Below are 26,295 nucleotides of genomic sequence, written 5' to 3'. Positions count from 1 at the left end.
CCGAATAAGATGTGACAACCAACAGACGATCAAACTGGTCAACAAAGACATCGCCACATTGCGGACCAAACTTCGACACGTCGACATACACAACCACTGGTTGAGGCAGGAAGCACAGAAGAACAGGATCCTGGTGGAATATATCCCGACGGCAAACATGATCGCCGATGGACTTACGAAGCCCCTGAATCATCAACGCCTCCAGATTTTCACGGCACAGATTGGACTCATCGATATCTCAGATCGACTGGAGGGAAGGCTACTCCGGCCCATCGAGAAACAGGAACTTTGGGAAAGAATGGAAGAGCTGGAGATCGGAGACTGACAGTTTCCACCTGCGAGGCCTCAACTGGGGGGGTGTGTCGGATTGATGCTTGGATCCGCTTTTAAGCGTGTCTGAAATCGGGTTTATTGAATATTTCTCCATTCTGCCGCAGGGCGGTGAAGGAGTGGGGTTAAGTTTGTCACTCGACAGAACCAGTACAAAACAAGGATCAACCAAGTTACAACCACCAAGAGGTCCTTTTAATGTGAGGACTCGGCCAGAAGTGACGAATACGATACGTGAGGCATCGAGTATCTGACATGAACTACATCCAATTTCATTATTGTACCTAATCGACCTGTCTACCCACTGTGTCAGCCACATGGCTACTGTGATGCCTATAACCAGCGAATTGTTTGACAATAAATCCAGTGGGCCTGCTTAGTCATAGAACGAGATTTGATCGACGGGTCGTCGGAACGTGCTGTGGCCTTTATCCTTGAGGAGTCTACGGCGGCGGAGCACCTATGGCATCGACTCCTGCGCGTCGAGTAATGCGCTAGGATGATCTTTCGCTGACGAGACCGCAGCCTATCACATCCGATCTCGGGATGTGGTCACGTGATGCGATTTCCTGGATCCGGGGAATCCATCGACGTTGTCTGTAAATGTCCCATTCCTCCTCCCTCTCCCTATCTTACCCGTGACAACTTCAGCGCCTGCCACCGCCCAGACGGTTATCTCTCCGCAGTGTTCGTCACCCTCCATCCTCCATGAAGCAAGTCAAGTACGACCTTAACAACTTTGAGTACGGCGTAAAAGAGCAAATTTAGGAACTAAACTCCCGTTTCAAGCATCTGGAATGCGATGTTAGGAAGAGCTTCAATTGTCTCGAGGCCGAGTTTTGTCGCCCTTGCATATCTAGCCAAATTCTAGGATGATGATCTATCTCTCCCCGCTGATTCCGACTCCTGTCAACAATTCTGCTGACGACTATCGAGCTTCCCGATCTCCTCTTTGAAGCCCCCGAACACATCCTCGGCCTTGATGAGGAGAGATGCAACAAGATTGCTGCACGTGCCCAAGAACGATCCGACACCCTCAACATCCTCTGTTAAACGATCACGGTTACCCGTCCAAGACGATGTAGACGTTCAGCGCCGAAGTCTCGAGATCCGCGCCCGACCCACCCCGGCACAGCCCCAAAGCCATTTCTCCCAAGGCCTCACTGTTGCAATCAAATTTGGATGGAATGTCCGCTCCACCCTTCATCACGGAGACCTATCGTAAACGGCCCTACAGCAGAGACGAGGCAACCGGGGACGGGGGAGGAGGGCGGCGCGGGTAGACAACCTCAAGAGATTAGTCCGCCAAGAGAAGATGAAACGAAGCCCACTCACCATGAGCAGTTTCCCGTCTTGCCGCATCAGATACCCACCGCTACTAGCCATGGCGTTGTTCCTTCTCGATAGCGATATGTGCGCGGCTTATCAACCACTCAGTCTAGAAACTTTTGCCAGGACGCTGAATCATTTCCTCCTTCATCTTGATACGATGAAATAATCACCCCAGTATACCCACAAATTTGGGAGTTGTGCAATTGACTGGCTTAGGCCTCGTGCCTTTGCTTCACTTGCATCTCGATTTTATTGTCATTGTTGTTAGTTGCATGTCTGTGACGGGAAATAAGTGCCGCTTTTCGGTCTCCCATACTTCCTCCGCGAAACGCCATCAATTGTCCAGGACAGGCCAGTCAGAACGGTCCCAAGGGTCTCGTACGCCAAGAGTGATGCTGTTCTCGATGAGCCACCCAGAGGCTATGCTGGTCCACGGACGCGGGTCCCATGCAGCACAGAGGCTTAAAGTAGTAAGTCGCCATGAGAATTCTAAAACACAGCTAAGCGCCTGGTAAACAGTCAGCCCCTTACCCCTAAAAGCTAGCGGGAGATAGACAACCATTCACAAAGCTGCATAACCCAGCGAGCTAGTGGCACCGGCGCACGCCGTTGATTGGCGCACATTGAGGGCGGCGCTTGCATTGGATATGGAAGCGCTATTTCGGACAGCCGACAGATATAAGGACGAACTGGTTGGAGTACGTTTTCTCGTATGAAATATGTCTGATTGATTTTGCGGCATCTCCTCCTCTCTTCCTTCGTTTGAAATCGTCCCGGATCTTCTCCGTTCTCTGCAAGGACAGTATGGACCCTCGAAGCAAGATCTTTCGCAAAGCGCCACGCAGCATCAGAACCCGATCGGTAGTCCTCATGAAGAAGGCTGCTGAGCTGCATCATTTGGGCGCGCAAGTGACCCTAACGATCAGAGTAGACGGCGAGATCATTACCCTGAACCCTCACTATACAAAGGACGTCCCTTGCAGTGCAGAGCAACTCAACCGAGAAGGCAATGCAACCGGCCGGAGAGCGCGCTTACTCGATGAGCCAGCTCATACGGTAGAGTTGACAGCGCTGGCAGCTTGCGGTAAGACATCTACCAATAGTGTTTGTTTGGCTCATCACCCCAGCCCTGGCGAGCGGCTAGTTTGGTGCGCTGGTCAACGAAACAAGGCCTTCTTCAGGTCTGAGAACTCAATCGATTCAATTGTTTGGTCATCACGGCTTTCAAGCACATGTACTAATGGCTATCATAGTACCAATTGACACATAATCCAATGCTTTCCCTTCTAGACTCTATTGCTAAGGAGGAAGACGTGTCCCCCATGGTGGCCATGATACGAAAGCAACGCAAGCGCAATGCCGACAGATTCGATCATATGTGCTGACGCGCCGAGCTGATGCAGTCGATGTACCCGGAGCACTGCTTCTTCATTGCCGGTCCGTCCTTCTCATCCCATGGAGACTTCCTCTTTCTGGGGCGGCTTGCGGAACAAGTCCACATGTTATTGGCCATGGGGAGGATGGGCGAAGACAACGTGAGTAGAGGAGGCGAATCGAGCTTGCCTTCGCTTGCGTGTGTGACTTGGCCGGGCGGAGACTGGCAAGGGCTCGTGGCAGTACTTGATGAGGGACTGCTGACCATCGCAGACAGGGCGCCGGTGCTCTCAATCAACCAAGAACTCGGACGCTCGATCAGGTGTTGGACTCGATAGCTGGGATGTGCGCGATTGATCCATAGAAGAATGTGGTGGGAGGACCAAGCGCTCACATCAAGGGTTGATTGTAGAGTTGGCAAAGGATTGTAAGCACAGCCGTGTAGGCCCTGCGTCAGGAATATGAGTCGCAGTGAAGAGGACGAGCCAGGCTCAACATAGACAGGTAGAAGCTCTCCCTCTGTGGTGAGTAAGGCCTCCGCATGGCGTTGATTCCAGTACGTCACACGTCCGTCTTCATCCGTTGTCGCTTCAAAACGAGTGTCGGGACGCACGCCGGCAACGCATTCAAGATGTACCTGCAGTCCCTCGAGCGGAAGGCCGTCGTTGTCAAGCACTTGGCAGGTCACGGAAATCATGGCAGAAAGTTGAAGGCAGGCTTGCGAGAGAAATGAGAAAACAGCGCGTCGCAACAGCCCAAGTTGCTTTTAAGTATTGCTATGCGGTCATTGGTGTCCATTCCACGAAGTCAGAAGTAAAAATAAACTTCGCACGGGCTCAATGAAAGGGTAGAGCCGGATTTGACTTTGTACTTATCGTACAGTTCACTGGCGTAGCCACTTGACTTCCAGACGCTCGAGGGCGGCACTGGTTGCCTGTGCGGCCGCGACTATCCACATGAGAGGATGCACAGCAAGGAAAGCAGTGTTGAAAGAAGCGCTGTAGCGGCTCGAGAAGAGTGAGGGGAGGCAAGCCACGCACTTGTCAGAGGCCACGGTTCCATCTGCGCACATGCTCTTGGAAATGACCCAGCTAGTCCCGGCGAATACCTAAATTTGATTAATCATATGTGCACTCATGATGGAAAGAACCCTCCCGTAATTGAATTGTTAAATGCCCCTTCCTGATGTGGAAAGTCCGTGAGCAACATGTTTTATTGAGCCGGAGAGAATGTCATGACGCCTCAAACCGAAATTTGGATGATTTAACAATTAATTGTGGACAAACCTTTGCGATACGGCTGGGAGCTACAAATTTTCCAATGTTTTCTGTCACCTAACTAAACCTTAGAATCTTCAGTTGAAGCAAACAGCCATCCTTCCCTATCCGAACTCAATCTTGCATCACATTTTACCATGATACCCATCAACAGCGTTACCATCGTCGCGTCCATGCCTACTGATGGTGTGACGCTTGAGGAGGCCAAATCTTGGATCAAGGAGCTGGGTGCCGTGTATCATAAACGCGTCAGGGCCTCCACGAGTGTTGTATGCACTACGCACCACCAACTGCGGTATTGCAACCGACAAGTCCTCGGTGCTTCTCAGCAAGAAAGTTTCCTGGTTGGCTTGAATTGGCTGTTTGATTCCTGGGATAAGCATGAATTTCTGGACCCCAATAAGTATGGAATAGGTCCGGAAAGCGATAGCTCGCCGTTCGTCTTAGACGGATGCTTAATCGCCATCACGCCGACATATCCAACAAGCAAGGAGACGGATAACTTGAATAGTGTCCGCAATGCCATCGTTAGACTTGGAGGGAGTTTGGACTTTAGCGGTGACAACCTCGACGGCATGACGCACCTATGTATCTCTGAATCAGAAGTCCCACAAAGGTCTGCTCTGATCGATATTGTGTGCTCGTACAACAGAGAGCTGCAAAAAAGCCCAAATATGAGTCATAAATTCATCAAGATTGTTCAACACGATTGGTGGAAGAAATGTCTGGACACGAAAACGAAGTTGGATGAGGAAGAATGGCTGTTGACAGTTCCAGCTGTTGCAGATGATGGTAAACTCAGGTCTGTCCCCGGGAGGCACCATCGCTCGCTCGACGACAGGAACGAGGATGAGTCCAGTTCGGAGTCCAGCGGAGACGATAGTGCAGACGAGTATATCAAGGACGGCAGGTATGACAATGGCGGAGCTCATGCAGTGGATGGATAGCAGAGATCTAGTGATCGCAAGCGTAGGTCGAAAGATAGACGTGTTGTTGGTAGGGGCCTGCTGGCAAAGCTTCGACGGTAGCGCAGGCCGCATTGATCTGGTCAACCTTTGATTGAAAAGCTAGAATGAGGGATAGCGGTATGCCTTAGATGCTTTCATATGGATTTCTTGTGTTTGTGTTCAAGGCCCTCAAGCTTCGAGCGGTAGTATCAGATTGTTGACGCTCTACGATGTCGTGATGGCTATGACCTTCAGAGGGCAAAATACGGGATCGGAATGATAACAATTATTACAAGTGACATGTTGCGCGGACTCCCCCAACATCGGCGTCGGGCTTGCTGATCGGGATTGGCGGTGGGGCACGACGATTTTGAAGCACGGCGTGCGGCTGGGCAATGTAATGGTCGAGACATAAGCCAAGGCGGCCTATCCTGATACGATCGCAGCAGATGGATCTATATTCACCACCTCGAGACGCTTAGACACGATGGAAGCGATTCGAAAGATTCAACGCACTATTCAAAGCCACAACGCGTCTAGACGGCAGCCGTACTCTTTCGTCTGTCTCTTCAGCCCATGCCCTGTTGGCGTGGCTGGTACACTTCCATTGTGGCCCACCGCGCATGCGTATAATGAATGGTCTGCTGGTGTTTTGCGTCTCAACTGTATCTCCGCATCTGTGCAAACCGACCGATGCTGCAGGTTGAAACCAGCTGCCTTCAATGTGGCGGCCTGCTTGGTTGAGGATGGCTACGGCGAGCATATCAACTCTTCTGGAGGTGATCATAAAGTCAAGTCAGGGGTAGCTTTGCAGATCCGAGGGGAATCTAGCGAACCTATGGTGGCAATAGCCAGGAATACGCTTCGCGGTGGCCTCAGGAAGTCGTAGCTCGCTGAAACAGCCTGCCTCTTGAAGTTTGGCAGCCACGGTTATTGGAGTTGCGAGAGGGTGGTTGCAGACGCCAGCGCCACAATAAGCTGTAGCCGTGCTGGGATTGATTCTGCAGACCTGGATGACATGGAAAAATAATTGATAAGGGCTCTCGTCGTACTCCTGTGAGTCTCCTCCGCTGATGTGACTACAAATGCAACGAGTTCGCTATGGACACCTCATATCTCGTCACAGTAGTGTGGTACCGGGCGAGATAGCGGCTGATCTACAAAAGTAACGCAAATGTGGACCTCAAGGCAGCTGCCATTGTGTCTGTTCCGCCTAGGCACCTTCCGCTACTCTAAGTTGCAGTGAAACTGACATGCTCACGGCGATCAGCGTGCGAAGGATCTTGTTAACAAAGCTATTCTTTTCAAAATAATCGAACTAGCCGCTCCAACGTCTCTAGACTCAGCTTCTAAAGCCTAGAACCCCCACAACGCTGCAAAGTCAAGAAGCTGCTTCCTTCGCTCCATCAGAGAACCCCTCTCCCCCGGCCCCGTCTCCAGTGAGCTACTCGTCTTCGTCATAGCACTAGATGCAAGAACTATACAGACTATCGTCATCATCATCGGAGAAGGCACTTCGGCCTATGGGAATCATGCCCTGTGAATCGCCACTGGACAACGACGATATCTCTGCCGACTCCATCTCCAGCGACTTTCGCATCCACTTTTTGTATTCCGAAAATGCCTTGTTGACGGCGCTAATCACTCTTGCAATTCGTCGGCTCTGTTCCGCATTGTCATGACGTGCGCGGTCCAGCTCTTGGACGAGGTCTTCGATACGATTCTTGTCGGTGCGCTGTGCTGCACGTAACATTGCTACTTCTTGCCTTAGTGTCTCATTGTCTCTTCGTAGCAATTGGGCCTTTTGCGGTGGGTCTTCTTCGAGGCTAAGAATCTCCTCCGCAGGCTCGCTGGACGCGAACGTCACTGGCGGGCGTTTCCACAGCTTGTGCAGGTCGCGCATTCGTCGACTTCGGTCATCCTCCTTGTGCTGTTGCTTCGCCCTAGATGGCAAGGCCGGAAGGCTCTTTTCTGTCACGGATGGCTCGGTACGCATGGCCACTGGAAGGAAACTCGCTTTCGAAAGGATACGCGATGTGTGCACTCCGGTCGTGTCTTGGTAACTATCAAGTTTGTTGGTTTTGTACCCGAGGGAGACGATGAGGGCAGAGTGGACACAGTCCTTTTCCGATCTCGGCTTTCGAAATACATCCGTGAACGCCAGGAAACACTGTACAGTACTGTACAGAGCCAGCGGCATGGGGTAACAATCTTTCCCTGTCCCTCCCCATTCGTATCCGGGTTTCAGCCAGACTGCAGCAAATGTGTAATTTGAAATCGGAGCTGGAATCAACATACAACAACTGTGTTGCTGCGCACCCATCAGTGGTCATCAAGCGCGCGCTCTATTCCCACTTTTGGATACTCGCCCAATACATGGGTGACGCTCGTCGAGCCAACTTATTGGCGTCGAGTAGCTGGAACGCATCCTACATAGTTTATGAGGCTTCCGGTCGGGACTGAGGTCTTTTTTTTTATCGCCCGTGTTAGCACTAGAACAACGTTTCGCAGGAGGCATGGGCGCCCACTTGCGTTATGCTAGACTGAGAGGGTGTATGCCCTATTTTAATGTAGACAGGCTGCTGCCGAGAGGATGGGTTCCACGGTCAATTAGAAGCTCAAAGCTATACGGAAAGCCAGTGCCTGCACTACTGTCGTTTGCCGCGTGCTGCTGTTGAACATTGGCGAATAGTCGTATTTCACTTTTGAACCCGTCGTACGACAATTTGAATGTCTCTGCTCCTTCTTTTCGGCCGTTTGCCTCTGGCCGGTGACGGATTACTGTACAAGAAAGGCTTCAAGTCTAACTGTCATGCTCCAAGCGCCCATGTTGTAAAGTAAGAGGGGGCCTTTCGGATCTGAATATTGGGCCCCGCTTGATTAAAGGTTATGGCAACTGATTGTCGCGTGGCCATTGCCATGCCACCCTAGTACGCTGCAAAGCGACAAGACTGCTGTGTGTAGTACCGAAGCTCTCAACGTATTTAACATGAATAGCATGTCGCGCGCCCAAGTGATGGAACTCTTGTTCAACAGTCCGCCAGCCATGGTTTCGGTGACTTGCCAAGTCGTCGACAGCAACGGCAACGCATTATCTGCCATTTCAGTGACACTTCATTGTCGTGGAGGTGGTTTCCAGACCCCTGTTCGTTTCTCTTCCACTACGGATGATGATGGTTTCGCTTCTGGTTGGCAAGCCTGTGACGCGATCACGCTGAGCGCCATAGACCCCTGGATGTATCCTTTCGGCCACATTGTCTTCCACACAAATAACCATCATCTTCAACATTTTGGTGTTGTTGAGGCTAGCATCGCCTTAGAGAGCCAGCCCTGCCACCATGTGTTATTGCGCGCCGACACGCGTCGTCTATCATACTCTATCGAGCAGACTTCGCTTGCTTACGCAGCAATCGCGTCTCGCCGAAGAGGGAAAGTTTTGGACGCCCCAGACAGCCCTCTGTTGTTACTCTTTGATTGATTGAGCTAAGCGGAAAGACTAGTCGGCTACGAAAGCATGGTGTTCAACGCTGCAAGGTTGAGCGATCAGAGATGAAAGACTTAGTCCATTGTCTCTGAATGACAGCTCGCGAGCCATGCTGCACGATGTGATGCGGCGCAGTGAAAGTCCTACGTTTGAAACGTCTCAGATCTGAGCTGATTTTGCCAAAAGTATCCCATTGAATTCCAAAGGACAGCGCTGTGTCAAGCCACGGCGGAGCGCTTTGCACGTCGGACCAGGGGGCACCGGAGACTGTTGATCGTGATGCATTTATTGTTATTAACAATGAGTGGATAGCGGGTTTACATACGCGGGAACCAACATACAATGAACGCTTCTAGTGTACCCATTCAGAAATGACCCAAATCCATGTTGCTCTCTCGACGAACATCATACTCCACACTAGACGACGACGGCTTCTGCTGCACCGCTAGTCGTCGTCGCTGTGGTTCAACCACGACGCCAGGGGCTGTCTGCGGCCCATAAATTTTGGTACAGGCCCCACCGCCTCGATATCAGCTACCACGACCGTCATGCATTGTGTACGCCCATCAAGTAGGGGGCCTCTCCACGGCATTCCGTGCGGCGCCGTCGATCCCTGTATCAGCAAAGTGGACGGAAGCGGCAGCTCTGTGACCGGAGGAAAGTGTCCGTCTCCCAGCATCAAGGCACGAGCTCGTGCGTGGTGCAATGTAGACGGCTCTTGTTCCATGTCAGGGCAGCTTGATCGGCCATCGAACAGGCTGCCTTTGGTGCCTCTACAATGGAAGGCTGAGAGAGGTCCGGCTGCGCGTGAATCTGTCGACGAGGGTGCCGCCCGCATGATAGACAGCTGCTGCAGGGATTCCAAGGATGCCTCGCATAAGGGCACGCCGCGACTTCTCAAGACGGCCATCGTGCCCCGGCATCAGCGGCATTGGAATACGACTAGAGGCCTGCAACGGCATCACGATCTCGAGGCAGGACGCGAGCAAGGGATGGCGGGTGACCCTCTGTGGATGACTTATCTCTGAACACCCGTGTCTTGATGGAGAATTCGGATGCTTCAGCACCTGTCAAAAGAAAAACACTGAGGCAGGAGAAGCAGAAGACCAGACGCGATGAAGGTATCGGACCTAGCGCAGTCTTTGGAATGAAGAAGAAAAAGAAGCGATCGCAGCCAGCTTTATATAAGTAGACGGGCAAACCTACCGGTGCCTTTGTCCTCTCCTGACTTATTTTTGTCTTTGACCCTATGCACAAGGGTCCGGCGTCGGGAACCCGCATCCAGGACGGCACCCGGCCGTGACCATCGGTGCAGGCCCCACTTCCATGCTCTTTGATTCGGCCCCGAACCGCACAGGCCGACGTCCAGCAGGGCCCGCCAGTCTGAACCCCGCTTCCGACAACTATTCTTAGCAGCCGCCGACGCCGCGGCGCCAAAAGCTCGGCGATGATTCCTTCCCTGTCGCTTGCAAGCGTCTGACAATTTTTGTTCACGACAGCCATTGTACGGGATGTCATGAGGAGACAGCGCCGTCATCCTCCGTCCTGATGACGTGCGATGTGAGCTGATTCGTGCACGGACCACACACACTTTTCCACAGGCCGCCGAGGTATATCCGACCCCGCATCGAGAGAACGTTGTTCCGACGGCATTGGAATACGACTAGAGGCCTGCAAAGGCATCACGATCTCCAGGCCGTGCTCTTGAGGATCGTTGACTGCCCTCGGAATGATGCTTCCACAAAAAGCAGCCCTTCTAGCCATGATTGTACGCTCCACGAGAGGGAATTTCTCATCGCGCACGCACTAATGTGTTCAAGGACAGCGAAGACCTTAAGCGAGGCCAAGAGTACTGTTGGCGCATAGAGCGAATCAATGTCACAAGCTCTATTATCGTGGAGGTGCTAAAAGGCGGTGTTCAAATCAGAGACAAAAACGACACGATATGGCAAGCATGGCAGAACAACAAGACAGGGAGTGGTCAAGCAGTCAAAGGGCAATATATAGATTTGTACGACGCCACAGTGATTATTCGAGACCTCTAATAAGTGTTGGCAAGCAGTATCTTTGAACAATCCCCAATCCAGTATACCTGTTCACCTTGATCTTGAACTCGTAGTCGCCGATGGTATCTATATCCACCGATATACAAGTAGAACATTCCAATCTCAACATGCGCTCGAGGACCCAAGTATCCGACGATAGGAATGATGCACGCAACTCTTGAAATATGTAATCCAAGTTACCTGGCAACATACCGATCCCATGAAGAGCCGACCGATGGAGATGCCTGATACTGTGGTTCGTCGTCTCCCGCAGCCTCTTCGCCAACTGTGCTCTCGAGGAAGGGGGGTCACCTTGAGCCATCGCGCGCATCGCTAGCTCACGTCGAAGGTTGTCCGCCGTCGCCTGTTCAATGTCCTCCCTGTATTCGTCATGGTTGAAAGCCACTTGCACCGCTGCGTGATTCATCACATCGTCCAGCCCGTTGGTTGCCTTGGGCTGAAGAAGACTGCCCTGTTGCGTCTGCCTGCACAAGGCATCGGCTCGATTGACGATATCACGCTGGGCGTTCGCAGCATGGTCGTCTTGGTTGTCTTGGTCGTCTTGGTTGTCTTGGTCGTCTTGGTCTTCTTGAATGCCCTCCGCAGTAGCGATATCTTGTCTAACCTGGATCAGCCTGTCGGACCCTGATGCTCCGGCGTGTGATGTCGCTTGTATCGAGGTGCTTTGCGACGAGTCATCGTGTCCCTCAACCCTCACTTGATGGAAAGAGGCCTTGTTAGATACTTTGGCCATGTCAGCGAGAATTGCGCCGACGTCTCCTTTCCAAGCGTCAAGAACTACTTCTGTGTCGGTGTTAAGAGCAGTGTATGTCATCTACATGATCAAAGCAAGCATACCTAAGAGGCAGAGTCGGGCACATCGTGGATCGAGATTTCTGTAGTACGTCATCCAGGTGGCATCAAGTTCGAGGACCTCGTTTCTGTAAAATTCCATCGCACGCCTGAACTGATCTGGGCTATTCTCTATGGCCATCCATTCCGAGGGTGTGAAAGACCGAGTCAGATCAACGACTGCAGCGAGAGGTAGCTCCGCTATGCCATCAGTCTGAGCATATCGCAGCTGGGAAATGTGCCGGGCGAGTCGCTTCGTATGGCTCGGATCGGATGAGCGCCTGTTCTCTTTAATTCGGTGGTTGAGAGCGAATTCGGCTATTGCAGCAGCATCAGTGCGCTTGTTCTTGGCGATATCAGTAGCCGTGCGACGAATCCTCCGCTGCTTCGGCGCGACGTCCGGAGCGCTGTCCTCAAATCGCTCTGTCATCGTTCTGTCGAGGATGTTGCGTACAGTGTCATGTAGTGCGTTGGTATTGGGGTGGAAGTAAGGAAGTGGGCGAAAGAGGCCGGGTGGGTGACGCTCGGCTTTGACCTCAGAATCCTTGCCCGAATCCTCGCCTAAGAGCAGTCTGCCGATCAGGGAATTCGAGATCGGCCAGCCAGTCGACCGAGGTTGTGCCTCGGCATAGGTAGACTATATAGGGTTCACTACTTCTAGCTCATAGCAGTTACAGAGACAAAGGAGTGGACCAGAAACAAACAGCAGACGACGAGCAAAGGGCATATAACGAACGTTGTAGGGCAAGTAAAACATACGTGCATATGAAGAGCAAGACACGGAACAGCGTGGTATGTTCAATGACTCGCGACAGGTATCCCCTCAAAGCCTATAAAACAATTTAACGACCAGATGACATTTCACGTCCAAGTGTGGCAAAACCCTGAGAACTGCTGAGAGAGATAATGTTCAACCCAGGCATGACGTCTGTACAGGCGCGACCTCATGCACCCATAGTGATGTGAAAATCGTGCAAGCAGCACAGGGAAGCCGAACGGTGTGTGAAATACACCCTAATAACAACGAGACCTTCAGCCACCACTGAACTACCGCCTTGTACTGTCGATGCTGTGCAGAAGTGTGAGGGGCGATGTTGGGTGGAATTGAGAAAAGCACCAGCAAAAGCACCAGCACCGTCCTCCCATGTCACGGGGCTGAACAAAGCTTAAATGGAATGTATCGATACGTGATTCGCCGCTTCAGAGTTTGCAAATAGACAAGAATGCGTACGAAGAGAGCTCCATTTCACTTCGTGATATCCCTCCTGTCGCCGCCAGCCTTGCTCAAACTTCATCATGGATGATTCCTACTCATCTCAATCATGCCTTGACTCTGCACTTCCATCGGCCGTCCAGAACGCGCCTATGAATATATCCTGCAAATCAGCCTATCCCGAGAAGCTGGCTGGTCGGGGATTGCGGGGCCAGGACGTGGCGAACAAGGCTAGACACCCCTCGCCTGTAACGCTCTGGTAGTTCCTGCCTCACCACAAGAAGTCATCAGGATGGTCTGAGCACAGAGACTTGAGCTCAGGGTTATCGTCTGAATCACTTACGCTGAAAAGTTCATGTATTTTGATAAGACGAGCCTGATATCCGATTTGATCAAATCGAGAGCCCGCCTCCTGGCACCTCGAAAGTTGATGAATAAGGAACGCCCTTCACGATTTCCGTCCCATTATATTGCTGAGAAATATTCGAAGAGGTGTCAATGTTCTCTCCCCTACCGCCTAATTGATACGGTGCTGAAGCTTGGTTTGCGCCGGCCTCGACGCTCGGTGGTGTGCTGTGTGAGAGCACCCCTTGTTGCGGAGGCCGCACAATGTTGACGCTTGACTGCGGAGCACGCAAGTCTAGATGGTTGGGCCAGCTCTGTTCATAAAATCCGTTCGGATATGGCAGCGGACGATTGGCCCCAGCGTTTGCTGGCCTGGTTGGGGGAGGCTGACGCGACCAGGAGAGAGCTTCAGGAGTAGCAGGATGGGAGGCCGTCGAAATGGCGAGGCGAGCTTCAATTCTCGATATCATAACTTTGATCTCCTTGAAACCTTTGTTTTGGTTGGCTATAGCCAATTTGAACTGTTCTTGTAGCGACGTACAGGTCGCTTGAGCTTGCTTCATACCAGCATCCTGGTAGTTGATCTGTTCTTCAGTCTTCTTGAGTCTGGCCTTGATTCTCTTCATTCGCTTTGCAACGCTTTTGGGCCTAGATCGAGACTCTGCGATTGTCCCCGATTTCGCAGTCACCTCTGGCTCTCTGCGTTGATGCGAGCTTGGCTGTGCTTCGTCGATAGCCTGTTGAGAATGGGGAGGCGGATTACCCGACTGTTGCTTCTTTAGAGATTGTTAGAATTGCTATGGACGTTAAAGACTCACCAAAAGCTTTTCAGGGAGGTCGCTTGAAAGCATGATCAGGCCCTGATGGCAGGACCTTTCACGAGTCCAGTGGGCTCTCAAGCTAGACTTCTTTACATACGACTTGCCGCATCCGGCCTGGGTACCAGGTGCAAACGCATCACTCATGCAGACATAGACCGTTTCCCCTTTGTGGTATCGGCAGTGCGTTTCCAATTGCTTCTGACCTCTTGCGGTCTCCGGAAAGCTGCGTTGGCACTTCGAACAAGACATGGTAAAAGGTTGGCGAAATGCGGTGCGATGGAGGCAAGGTCATCAGCCCTGGTGACTGAGAGACAGGCTAGCTTAAAAGACTACAACTAATGCTCTAGGGTCCACTGGCCTTTGTGTCTTTTATACGCTGCTGCCCAGACGTGGGTGCGCACCGGGTCGACCGAGGGCCCAGGGCTGTCACTTGTATGACCTGAGACTGGGCTGTGTGCCTGCTCTGTCGCCGGGACACCATGCCAATTTGGTGGCGGATTCACCGCGACAGCACAGACCAGCGTACAGGAATATCCCGGGCTACGCGTCGGGCGGCACGAGCAGACTGGTCATTTTCATGGGTGGTGGAGCGCTGAGCCAGGGCATCAGCGGGAAGGGGGTGTGATACGTCGTTTTGCGAGATAAACCTCACGGAGAAGGAGGGTAACCTCAGCAACTCAGTTCATGGAATTGCATTATGCATGAGCGGAATCGAGATGATGGACGGTGCTTGAGGAGGAAAACTTCACGTTCGAGTCGCCTGATCGATAATGCCGTCCGACCTTACTCCCCAGCTTTAAAGACCATCCACAAGTCCTTCCCGTCTGCCCAGAAGCCTTTCCAGAAGTGTTGGAGAGTCTTCGTCCCAGAGCGTGCAACGGCGATACACTGCAAATGACGGTAGACACCAAGAACACGGCCTGCTATGTCAGCAAATGCGTGACCCAGGAACCAAGAGGAGTAAATGCCCACCAAGTGGAAGTCCTCGTTGGGGACCAGAAGAGCAAGCCAGATAGAACAAGAGAATAGGAGCATGAGGACCATGTAACAGGCCAAGAGAACGGTTTGCCTTCTCATTTGACGTGGCTTCCAGTTCAAAGTCACGACTTGGCGAAAGATGTACCATCGATGAAAAAGTTCAGCGCCAGTCCCTTGGCCCAATTGATCGGATTTAAGAGAGTCAAGGAAAGAGTCGAAAGCGCAAAGCACGGCTGAGGTTGCGGCGAGTGTCAGGAGAGCGAGTGTCGAGTACTGGGCAGCTTGATGTGGTCGGACATGCACACCGGTGGTGACCACGAGACCAGAGTATACCGGGCTGATGAACGCCAAACACCAGAGCCAGCTCTCTGAATTGACGAGACGATGCCACAACAGCCTCTTCAGGATGTCAGTCAGCTACTGATGTCCGCGAGAAGGGGCCGACTCACTTCTCCTGCAAAGTTCCAGCCTGTGCCGAGAAGCAAGACAACCGGCTTGTCGATGTTCAAGAGAAACAAAACGACGGAAGCTACAAGATGGAGCATCTCGATCGCAAAGATTCTGATGTTGAACCATTTGCTCTTCATCGAGGCCAGGGGCTCATACGGCTTCCTCAAGGAGGGTACGGCGAAGGCCGCATGGTTGGCACTCCGAATAGCAAGTGTAACGGCCATGAGCGTTATGGCGATGGTGTCTTGTCGTACTGCCATGATATTCGCGCTGAGGACATGCGTAATAGGGTGGACGAACCCTGTATAGCGTAATGGGGGGTGCTGACTTCTTTTACTAGCAGGCAAGTGCACGTGGACCGTGGACCATGGGAAAGTCTGACGGCTGACGGCTTTTCGGACTCGAAATTATAAAGAATCCAGCGCTCATTAGGTTTAGGCTCAAATGTACATACTCATAATGCTGTTTCCTTCGAGCACACGCAAGATGGCGAATGATCAGGGGCAGAGGGCAAGGACATACGGCTTCAAGGGGACTCCGGGGAAGGACGCAGTGCGTGTTGTATGCGTCCGCTTGTCTTGACAAGGGCATTAAATCAGGACTCTTGGGAGTGTGTGCCGGAATTCAAAAGGTCGATTTGGATGTCGAGACAGCTTGACGTTGCAACCCGAGGCCGACACGGGCGACGCGCACCGACTTCGAACCCCGCCTCGTCTGGATGAACTTGCAGCCCCAGTCGCCGTAGTACTTGCGCCTGTCAAAAATCAGGTACTTGGACCAACTACGATAGCAGATCACCCCCCCAAACATAAGCTTTTCAGCAGCCTCAACTTAGAGACGGTACAGGGCGTAAGGTGTTGACAAGTACTATGTATACCAGTTGAGTCGTTGCTCGGAGACCCACCCTGCTGTTGTGCAGGGCCAGCGGATTCCTGAATCCCTGAAGCGATGTACAACCTTTTGATCGGCCGGCAGTCAACTTTCCACGGTTTTGGAGCTTTCCTGTGGGTGTTGTAAGCGCAATTCTTACACCCGGTACGGGGCGTAAGGTGAAATAAGTACGCTGTGCAGCTTGGTCAGATCCCAGCTTCGGCGTCTGGGTGTGTGTGGGTCCGTTCAGGAGGCTGATGGCTTGGAAAACGAGCGGCGCCATCTGGCTGGCGTTGGCGCCGGGCCGTGCCAAGGATGGCGCGGTCGTTGGATTGCCACAACATCGGTCGAATGTGGAATTCGATAAGGTGTCTTTCGCATTGCAGTGTCACCATTCGAAACCGATATTATACGGTTCTGGACGGATTGCGACTCTCCAGAATCAGCGATGTAGGAGGCCAGCCGCGCCGCTCCAATGACCAAGCAGGTGACCCGACCCACCATCATGTGCCCGGGCTGCTGACTCCAGCGTGGCAACTGACCCGACCAACTTTTACGCATCGGCCGCGAGCAATTGGTCTAGCCAGTTTCGTCAATTCTCTGGAGGAATTCTCTCTATACTCGTACATTCGTACATTCGTTCCTGGTGTGCTGTCCGACTAATTTAGGGAAACACTGCCCAGTCCCACGTTGTGCATGCATGTCCATCGTCTGAGATAATCTACTGTCCTGAAGGCTGCAGAAGCTGGTAAGCCAGCAAAAACACCTAAACATAGGCTAGCAGACAGAAACTAGCGACGTAGTCGATCACTCCCTCTGCGCTACACCATTCTCAAGAATGGCCATGGCCCTCAACGTACAGTGGTGGCTCGTCTCTGCCCTGTTCAGAGCGCCTCAGGTCCATGCAAGGGCTCTGTAACAGGAAGCTACAACCCAAGCCCCCTCTCTTGTCCACACCCTTGTTCACGACAAGTCTCCTCCCATTGCCCGAGCTCTTGCCACTTGCAGTCGGACTACATACCAAGCATTTCCCACGAAGACGTAGCGAGTAGTGCCACTTTTGCTCACTCCTTCCTGGTCAACTCTCTGTCGTCAATCCATCCTGGAATCGCTGCTGCGACTGCATCACTTGCCCAAAGGTGCATTGAAGCGCGTTGAGCTGTTGCAGTATGCTGCTCTCCTCCATATCCACTGGTGCGGCGGAGTGGGGGCCAAGCCGGGCCTGTGTCGACATCGCTGGTCTTCCTGAGACGGGACGGTGATCAGGCGAGCCAAAGCAGCGATGCAGACCTTGATCACGTATCAGGTCTTCGAGCCGGTACGGGCAGTTACTGATGTAGTGACTGGTGTTGTGCTGGCCTTTGTCAATGCCGTCACCGTCGATTTGGATGTCAATTTTGCATGCTGGAGATACAGCCTGCACTTGGAGTGAACGTTCATAAGAAGCCCAGTTCTGGTATGCCTTCAAGTCCTTCTCCTCGCAAACTCTGATCCTCTTGTACTCCAGCTCATCGCCGCGATAGAGGAAGTGCGCCTCGCCCCGACACAACCTCAGTAGGAGGCCAAAGAGCGCGGCGCCGGGGGCGAGACGGCAACGCAGGGCCAGCTCACAGGCGTGCGGCGATCGATAGAAGGTGGGAGTGGCTGCCAACTCTACATAGAATAGGCTCGAGATCAGCTGATTGGTCATTTGCTTCACAAGCACTCGGCTGATAGGGCCACCGTTGTATTGGACCAAGCAATCACATCTCCGCGCATACTGACGCTGGAGTTCGACCAGAGATCTAGCGTATGGTCAGTGCTTGGCCAGCCTGGTATCAATCGCAGGACTCACGTGCTGTCGGCCTCAGACTGCGCCATCGCATTTGACAGCAGCTTTCTCTTGGTGTGTATGACGAGAGCAGGCTGGTTTACCGACCGAACGTCTCGCAGTTCCCACTTCAATGCTTTTCCGAAGTTGATGGTCCCGTTCCACGATCTAATCCATGACTGTTTCGGGCGGACAAGTCGACGCAGGTGGTGTTTGCAGTCCTCAAGTGTCCACTTCTCAAGAAAGAGGGCGAGCGCGAAGAAGATCCCTACAACAATGAGATCGCGAGCGGAAGAACGCACACAGGAGAACGTACCGACGTTTGAGGCCAAAACCACATCGAAACTGTCAGACAAGGAGGTGCCTGCCAAACTGATCGAGCGATGAATTGATCTGAGAAACTCCATGGTCTTTGCAGCCTCTGCACCGCCCAGATCGAGGACGCGTGTGCCTGCTGTCGGAGGGCGCCTCTTGAAGGAAGCAGCGTTGGGTTGCCCACAGAGTGGGCAATGAGGGACGGTCGTCGTCCCTTGACCCTCAAGCGTGCCGCAGATCACCGTGCATGCATCACAAAGCCGATGTCTACAGTCCAGTGTCTTCGTCGGAGAGTGTACCGCGCAGACTAAACATATGTCGTGGGGCTTGACAGACAACCACGATGCCCGTCCACGTCTTAACACAGCCTTATGCGCGGCAGCGAAGGCACCCGATATTTTCAAGTTGTGGCTCGCAAGGTTGACAAATCCTTCCTGGATTTGCGGCGCAAGATCGCATCGCGCTGGTTTGAAATCCGACACGGCACGGCGTACTTCGTCTTCATACAGTTCTGAATAGACCATGGCAGGTGGGAAGCCTAATGACTCATCAGAACCAGCCTGTGCATGACGTAGCATCACGAAGCTTCACGGAGCGTCACGAAGAGTAAACGTACCATGCATTCCTGGAGGATAAGCATTCATAGCTAGCGCGGATGCCAGTATCTCGGCGTGTTCCATGCCTTCCAGCGCCGTCGCTCGCAAGAAGCGGGTTAGCTGTGCGGATAGGCCATCTGGCAACGGATTGGCTCGCCTGGCGAGTTGACACAGCGAGAGAGGGAGAGACGGAGACTCGGCGAATTGGACCATGGCGTTTCTGAAGAGTGTTTTCCAGTGCAGTGCGGAGAAATGTACATGTGACTGATGCCGGTCACGGCAGGCACGCAAGGCAAGGGACGACAACGATCTCGCAAACGTAGCCCCTGCCTGTGCTTCCATAGTTTCGAGGTCAATAAATGATTTTATCCTGGCACGAATCTCGGCAGCTGTGTACGCTCGCAAGGAATCGCTGAGGCGGAGTAAGGACAGAGTTCTAGCCACCAAGCGTGACAAAAAAGTCTTTCAGATCAAGGGTTGCGCCTGTCTCAGTCACCAGGACAATTCTGGGACTATATGGGGGTCGTTTTTCCATGGCTGAGCGAAGCCAGTCGATGAGAAGGTCTGTGACTTCGGAGGCGTTCCTGAAATCCTCCACGAAGACAAGGACGACAGCACTGAATGGCGCGAGTAGTTGGTGATAGAGGGAGTAGGCAACCTCCTTCTGACTATTTGCAGCGCATCTCATCTCATGCCTCGCATAGTCTCCCTTGCTCGGCCCTCCCTGGATGCCCGGAGCGTCTCGAGAGACGTGAAGCTCGCAGTCGATCAGAAATGTCAGTGGCGGCCCAAGGGTGCTGAGAGTGACTGCGCCAGATCGTCCCTGACCGGAGAGCCTGGGAAAAGACTCAGTAAGAACCTTCCGCTTGGTTGCTTGTCCAATCGCCATCAGAATTCGCGGCTTTTCATGTCCTATTGCATCCAGCTCTTCATATGCTGCCAGTGTTTCTATAAGGTAAGGGCCTCCCAGCCCAGGAGCGCCCGAAGCCAAACTCAGCCAGGGCTGCGATTTAGACATGGCTTCTGTCGCTGGTGGTTAGGGATGGTGCTACAGCGATCGGAGCAATGACCGGTGCAACTATGAATGCAAATATGTGTGCAAGTACGGGAGCAAGTATGGGAGCAAGTACGGGAGCAAGTATGGGAGCAAGTATGGGAGCAATCATCTTAAGCACTCTGAAGGTTTGGTGATGATGATCCACCTCCTAGAAGGCCATGTTACATTGAACCTCTGTGGAGGACGACACCATACTGTACTGTGGTGACCTACCGGACCTGCGCGGCAATTCTATTTCGACTTTTGGCAAGTGAGTTCCAGTGCCTCGTCGCGGATCAGATGTTCGATTTGAATGATCTCGGTGTGCTGAGAGCAGGATTCCCCCGCACCGGGTTAAGGCTGCGCCAGTCTGTCAGTACGAGCACGTTCTCCGGCGGCTGCGCAACGCGGTGGAAGGCATGAAGGCACGACTGCTTGTATGTATGCACACGCTTTCAAGTGCGAAATAGATTTTAACTATTGCTGCACAAAGCTTTATATACGAACGATTTCATCAGTTTCCATCATCGTGTACCAGCGACGCTGGGCACGAGCGTAACAAGGAAAAAACCACCAGCAACTTCAGTAGCTGAGATCTCGCTGGCGCCTGGGCGTCCTTTGACTGACGTTTAGCTAACGGGAGACTGCCGTAGCAGGCTCTGCCGATAGTTCCACTGCGTCCTTGGGCCAGGACGGTGCTCCGCTGCCTACAACGTGGATAGGAAGTTCCACAGCAGCTAAAAGTTTCGCCCGCAGGGCGTGCCTTACACACTGCCATGCAATTAGAGCGCAAATTGCTACCAGCATAGCGCTACCGACAGAAGCCCCGATCAAGACCTTGGTTGATAAATGCGAGGCAGGCACGTGCCCGGCATTTGGCTCTGACGAAGGTGCCTCCTCAGACGGACTGGATGGTCGAATCGAAGTTGTTGTGTAGTGCCCCGCCGAAGACGTTATCGAAGGCAGAAACGATGGTAAGCTCAACGGTGCATCGCTGGACAGAAATGGTTGGCGGTGCGTTTTATTGCTATGCAACTTGGCCGGGAGTAGATCACGTCGCGTGCAGCCGTGGACACATGGATCGCTCGCGCAGCATCCTAAAAATGGCGGACTGGTATCGCGACATGTCCACCAGACAGACACGCCTCTTGCATCTTCACAATCCTGGCCCGGAACGGCAGCGTACTGATTGGCTGAGAAGGTTGATGGGGCGAGCTTGTCATGTGGGCACTGGCCGGATCCATTGGCGCAGGGGTCGGAAAGGCAGCAGCCGATGAATTCCGTGGAATTAGCTTCGCAAATGTAAAATTGACCTTGGTTCGGGCACCGAAGGCCCAGTTTGCCAGGTGCAACAGCCATCACGACTGCATTGACGATTGCTGGCTGATGCGAAGGCGAATGTGGATGGGCCAGGTGATTTATGTCTATGGCTGCGGCCAGGAGTCTGGAAGCGAGAAGCGAGATCTAGCTGGCGTTGCCGCCTGGCCGTGCCAAGGATTTGGGCGCCTGGTCGGCGCCTAGGCCCTATGTAGGGTGAGCAGACATGGCTGTCTTCGCTCTTCACCAAACTTTGAACAAGGGGCTGCAACCTTCTTCTGGCAGCCGGCAGAGCGGCGCTGTCTGCGTCCTGATCTGCCTTATCATGAGCATGAGGGTTGAATGGTGCGTCCCTTGCATCGCTGTCAACTGATGGCGGCAGAGCCTGTCGGGCTGCCCCTGTCCGGGCCACTCTACGTCAGCCTTGACTTGAGTAAAGTAAACTGGCACGATCGAACCAATAATGAAATGGCACAAAGGAGCTTGAATCACCAATCCGTGATGCGTCTTCCACCCTCGTTGCCTGCAGTACAGCTGTGGGGGTTGCGATAGATTTGGGGATCGCGTCAATCAAGTCACAACAGGGGGAGACCTTGCGAAGCATATAGCGAACACGCACAGAAGCCAGCCGGGCTGTCTGTAGCCGATGAGTCTTCATCATCACACTTGCGTATGCTTTTCAGGTTGAACAGCACCAAGAACGACATGACAAAACTAAGGGCTGAAACATCGAAGAGGAAGGAGCCGACATGAAGACGACATTCATTTACATGCGCAATGAATGGTCGGGCCCGTTGTCACTCTTCTCGTCTGAAAGGCATGCGATTCCAACGGGACTGTGGTACCTAGAAACACCCGTCTCGCCGGTCTCGGAACCTCCCAGCCGGTCTTGATGCAAAGTCAAGCTGAGCGAGACGATCTTGTGAACCGTATCACTATGGGAGTTCGTGTCATCCGGCCAGAGAAGAGTAGGCATGGCTGATATGAAACGATCGTCACAACATCAGGCAAGTGGCTCGGGAGTTTGTAGGCAAGAAGCATCAAGCAAGGCCCATCAGATGAGTAAGCTATTCCGTTGCAAGTCTGTGGTACGGGGGCTCGTAAGACCGACTTCAGAGGTTAAGGTCTGATTTGGGCACATGTTCCACGCCTGACAAGAGTGCACGTGAGTGGCTGGTGGGTATAAAGCCAGTGTACCCAAGAAAGGGCATTGTCTCCCTTGACCAGTCACTCTATCCATGCTCCTCTCGTTCATGCCCTCTCGTTACTGTACCCTCTGTTCATACTCCACTCGTCCATCCCCTCGTCCATCCCCTCGTCCATACCCCTAGTCCCATATCCTACTCCTTACCCATACCCTCTCCTCATTCCTTTCCTCGTCAGCCCTCTCTCGCGCCCATCACCACTTGGTCACCACTAGATCTATTTGTACCTGCCCTTTCACGATGCCATCAGAATCAGAAAAGGCCTCCGGTTTTCATGACCATGACAACCAATTCTCCCATACCCGAGCTTCTTCAGGCGATACAGAAGACTTCACTAATGATCCCCGCTACGGTACTTTGAACCAGGTGCACCAGAAAGAGGAGCATGATGGTGATAAACGCACTTCCTTCGCCAGCATGCGTACCAGCGAACATCCGATACTGTACTACAGCGAACACTCAACAATTCATCACTCGAAGCGAAAGCGACCCGAGCTAGATGAGTCGGACGGGTCGCGTTCTCCACGTGCCCAACGTCAACGTGTAAATGGCGTATCGGACCCCCGAGACAACGCCTATGACCAACCGTCGAGCAAAAAAGGAAAGATTGGTCCTCCTCGGGACCGACTATCCGATCCATCTCTGTGCTCGCAACCTCAACCCCGTTGCACCAACGTGTCGGAAGGCTTCATTTCGGCTACTGTACATCCTGGCCCAGAGGAGAACTACTCCAGGCCTTTCCCAGATGACAATAGTGAAAAAAGCCAAATCGACGACGGCGGACTGCAAACCCATTCTCTGTGGCCTCTAGTGGCCTGCCCCCGTCGCAGCTACAGTTTAGCGGTGATCCTCGACGATGAACCAGAGGCTCGGAATGCAGAACGACACAACCGGTTACCGCGTCAGAGAGATCCCTTATCTCAGGATTATGGTGATCATGTCGAACGTGGTCTTAGAGTCAGTCCAGAGGAAGATGCTATTGGGGACGCCCAAGCCAATGATGGCTCGGAGCTTCCACTTACGTCTGGCTCTGCATTCCAACACCCTTCTCCATACCTGATTCCGGGCCCTAGTGGCCTCTCAGCACAGCCTACTCAAGAGGTCTTCAGGCTCAACCCCAGCCCTGTTCTGTCAACTGTGTCAGACGATCCTCCATGCTTTACTCTATCTAGCGTTGTAGCGATCGCCCGGGATAAGCGGACGTCGGTTGCCTGCAAATACTGTCGCAAGAGGAAGGTGAGTCTGTTCCAGACGAACGCTCGACGCCTCGTCCCTTTTCTACACAGCCTCTCTGACTTGAACGTAGATTCGTTGTGGAGGACGTCAGTCTGGGAGCGAAGAGAGGTGTAAGAATTGCAGCAAGTTGAACAGAGAGTGCATCTTTGCACCGGCGTCCCCCATCAGCTATACAGCCGTTACTCCTCATCCCTCCAGGTCTGCTGGAGGGCCGCTCGGAAGGACTATATAACGGGCCGAGTGCGCAGCCCCTTCTGTCCAAATCGACAGGCCTATTTCTAGATACTCAACCGGTACGTTCATTGTACAACAGGACATCCTTGACTCCCATAATGGACTCGTCATTACAACCAGAATCAACTGGGTCCGGTCATTCCCTGGAGAGATCCCATACAACGCCCGAGTCCGATATACAAGAAGGTGGACTATCGTTGGACGCGCCATCAAACATCCATTAGCCGGCCTCATTCGACGTCTGCTCTCAACGCTTGCTGCCGGATCAATCAATATCTGTCTTGTACCTTCATAACCTCGTTTGTGGAATTGATGGGGCTTTTCCTCGTTCTCATTGTTCCAAATCTATTGGCCCAGAGAAAAACCTAGCGCGACACCGCCGTGAAGTCCAGGGAGAGGGCGGGTTTGTTAGGAGCCGCTGTTCCTGTTCGGATCTTGGGTGCTCTTACGGCAAACAAGACAACGGGTTTCCACTTCTTGAGCAAGCTCAAACCATTGTCAGATCAACCATCGAAAAGGAAAAAAGACACAAAACGTTACAAGGGCGGTGCAACCGATCAACACGGGGAAATCAAGAGCCAGGATCAGTGTCAAGGGACCGAATTGAAAGCCGGGAATATCAATGCATCACAGCTAGAATCACTAAAAATACCACTTCTTGTTTGTTGCGGGACTAGTAGGGACTAGGGTTAGCCAGCATTTCTAACGTGAGAGATCGGTTTGCGGCTTTAAGCCGACATCTGTAAACTCAAGCTGATAGGTACATATAACGAGGCGGGCAAGCCGCCATGGAAAATTTTCAAGTGAGAAAAGGTTTACAGTACATACGCCGAGGCTGAAGATAGACATCATCACTGACCAAGGGTTTTGCATGTCTATGAGAAGTGGGACATTCTTTACTGGAGCTATGCAGTCTCCTTTTTTCGGTTTGGAACATAATAACTTGTCTATTCATTGGCCTCTACCGGCAGTGGACGTTCGCGGCTGACAAAACATTCTGTACCAATAATAAGCACTTAAATATCGGGTCACTCAAGCGTCAGGCCACTCATGCATAAGGACCGTCAGGCAAACTTCTGTGACAGGGTAGGAGGGCCGGGAAAGGTCTATTCTCAGTACTTAATCTTGACTTTGCGCTGCGGAGTCTTTTCGCGAACGAACCACATCCTTCGCCGAGGCGCCGCAATCGGAAACAGTGCCACCAGTCCTGATGTTGAATCAGATGATTGTTCATTTTCAAATAGGGAAAATCAGATCGCCTTCGTTCAAACGTGGATTTTCAAATCTCTCACAGCTTTGCACTCGGTAGACCCTTACTCGCTGCCAAGGGGCTATTCTGGCCAGGTTCACCAGGCACGCCCAAAACCAGAACGGAGAAAGAACACAGTTGCCATTCGCGACTTGAAAAACCAATTCCATTTGGGGATTTATTCCCACACAAAGTATAAAGTGACGGCTGCATTGGCTCTTTCACCGGTCGTGGCTCGTCGTTCTTCGAGAAAGCGTACAGTACCAAATCCCAACTTCAACTACATCCAACCATGGGCCGCGCTCGCGCTTTGATCGCATGCTCTATCTCATTCACCAGAAATTATCCACTGAAATCGGTTTGGAGTGATTTCAGTTGGATCAGACGTCAGATAGAAGACCTTCACGGCCAATATATCCATGATCTCGAAGACCCTTTGCTCACGCATCTGGTGACTTCGCAGAGCCAACTTTCAGATGAAGAAGGCTTCACGAGGTACATTTCCCGCAAAAATTGGAAAGGTGTCCACATAGTCAGTTACGACTGGTTACAGGAGTGTCTTCGAACCAACACAAAGATAGATGAAGGCCCATACAGATTGAAGGTGCCGGCGCGAATGGGTGATCCTGAGTACAGCTTCTATGCCCGCCGCCGATTGAAGGAATCAAAGAATACAAGAGCTTTTAGTTAAGGAGAGAAACAAACAGAATGAACTCGCCATTCTCTGCAGTGGCCTTTCATTTTTTCGTCGGCATCGCCATCAGAGCTTGGCAAGCTTGAACCACTGCATCAGTTCGCAATTAGATAGACCAATGGATTTGAACTTCTGGCACAGCGGCCAGCACGTAGTCGTGATCAGATCAACGTAATGTTGCACATGTGTCTTTTTTTCCCTCTATGTATGGTCTCCAACTCATGACGCACTCATGGACTTCGATAATATCCGTGCGCTGCCCTGGGAAGCGGGTCATGAAAAGTT

At 52.5% G+C, this 26,295-nt stretch overlaps 9 protein-coding genes across 9 annotated transcripts; 2 read left to right on the top strand and 7 right to left on the bottom strand.

Moving 5' to 3' along the window:
• Positions 1-1,393: 1,393 nt before the first annotated feature.
• VDBG_08988 (hypothetical protein) lies at positions 1,394-1,716 on the bottom strand (the record flags this gene model as incomplete). Its single annotated transcript, XM_003000447.1, has 2 exons — positions 1,394-1,531; positions 1,666-1,716. The coding sequence occupies 2 exons, from the start codon at positions 1,714-1,716 to the stop codon at positions 1,394-1,396; spliced, it is 189 nt and encodes a 62-aa protein (XP_003000493.1).
• A 2,734-nt stretch (positions 1,717-4,450) lies between these two features.
• VDBG_08987 (predicted protein) lies at positions 4,451-5,260 on the top strand (the record flags this gene model as incomplete). The annotated part of the gene is made up of 1 exon (XM_003000446.1): positions 4,451-5,260. One exon carries the CDS (start codon positions 4,451-4,453, stop codon positions 5,258-5,260), a length of 810 nt encoding a protein of 269 aa, XP_003000492.1.
• Positions 5,261-6,725: 1,465 nt separating this feature from the next.
• On the bottom strand, positions 6,726-7,256 carry VDBG_08986 (predicted protein; the record flags this gene model as incomplete). Its single annotated transcript, XM_003000445.1, has 1 exon — positions 6,726-7,256. The coding sequence occupies one exon, from the start codon at positions 7,254-7,256 to the stop codon at positions 6,726-6,728; it is 531 nt and encodes a 176-aa protein (XP_003000491.1).
• Positions 7,257-10,577: 3,321 nt separating this feature from the next.
• Positions 10,578-12,071, bottom strand: VDBG_08985 (hypothetical protein; the record flags this gene model as incomplete). The annotated part of the gene is made up of 4 exons (XM_003000444.1): positions 10,578-10,596; positions 10,837-10,876; positions 11,003-11,593; positions 11,648-12,071. 4 exons carry the CDS (start codon positions 12,069-12,071, stop codon positions 10,578-10,580), a joined length of 1,074 nt encoding a protein of 357 aa, XP_003000490.1.
• Positions 12,072-12,810: 739 nt separating this feature from the next.
• Positions 12,811-14,050, bottom strand: VDBG_08984 (hypothetical protein; the record flags this gene model as incomplete). Its single annotated transcript, XM_003000443.1, has 3 exons — positions 12,811-13,120; positions 13,198-13,966; positions 14,018-14,050. 2 exons carry the CDS (start codon positions 14,048-14,050, stop codon positions 13,247-13,249), a joined length of 753 nt encoding a protein of 250 aa, XP_003000489.1.
• A 753-nt stretch (positions 14,051-14,803) lies between these two features.
• On the bottom strand, positions 14,804-15,708 carry VDBG_08983 (predicted protein; the record flags this gene model as incomplete). The annotated part of the gene is made up of 2 exons (XM_003000442.1): positions 14,804-15,397; positions 15,448-15,708. The coding sequence occupies 2 exons, from the start codon at positions 15,706-15,708 to the stop codon at positions 14,804-14,806; spliced, it is 855 nt and encodes a 284-aa protein (XP_003000488.1).
• A 1,310-nt stretch (positions 15,709-17,018) lies between these two features.
• Positions 17,019-18,211, bottom strand: VDBG_08982 (hypothetical protein; the record flags this gene model as incomplete). Its single annotated transcript, XM_003000441.1, has 2 exons — positions 17,019-18,102; positions 18,153-18,211. The coding sequence occupies 2 exons, from the start codon at positions 18,176-18,178 to the stop codon at positions 17,397-17,399; spliced, it is 732 nt and encodes a 243-aa protein (XP_003000487.1).
• A 1,264-nt stretch (positions 18,212-19,475) lies between these two features.
• On the bottom strand, positions 19,476-19,928 carry VDBG_08981 (predicted protein; the record flags this gene model as incomplete). Its single annotated transcript, XM_003000440.1, has 1 exon — positions 19,476-19,928. One exon carries the CDS (start codon positions 19,926-19,928, stop codon positions 19,476-19,478), a length of 453 nt encoding a protein of 150 aa, XP_003000486.1.
• Positions 19,929-22,837: 2,909 nt separating this feature from the next.
• VDBG_08980 (predicted protein) lies at positions 22,838-24,115 on the top strand (the record flags this gene model as incomplete). Its single annotated transcript, XM_003000439.1, has 2 exons — positions 22,838-23,833; positions 24,032-24,115. 2 exons carry the CDS (start codon positions 22,838-22,840, stop codon positions 24,113-24,115), a joined length of 1,080 nt encoding a protein of 359 aa, XP_003000485.1.
• Between the last annotated feature and the right edge of the window lie 2,180 nt (positions 24,116-26,295).

This window comes from Verticillium alfalfae, genomic scaffold, assembly GCF_000150825.1.
Source record: "Verticillium alfalfae VaMs.102 supercont1.14 genomic scaffold, whole genome shotgun sequence".
Lineage (NCBI taxonomy): Eukaryota > Fungi > Ascomycota > Sordariomycetes > Glomerellales > Plectosphaerellaceae > Verticillium > Verticillium alfalfae.
This window is presented reverse-complemented; position numbering and strand designations above follow the sequence as displayed.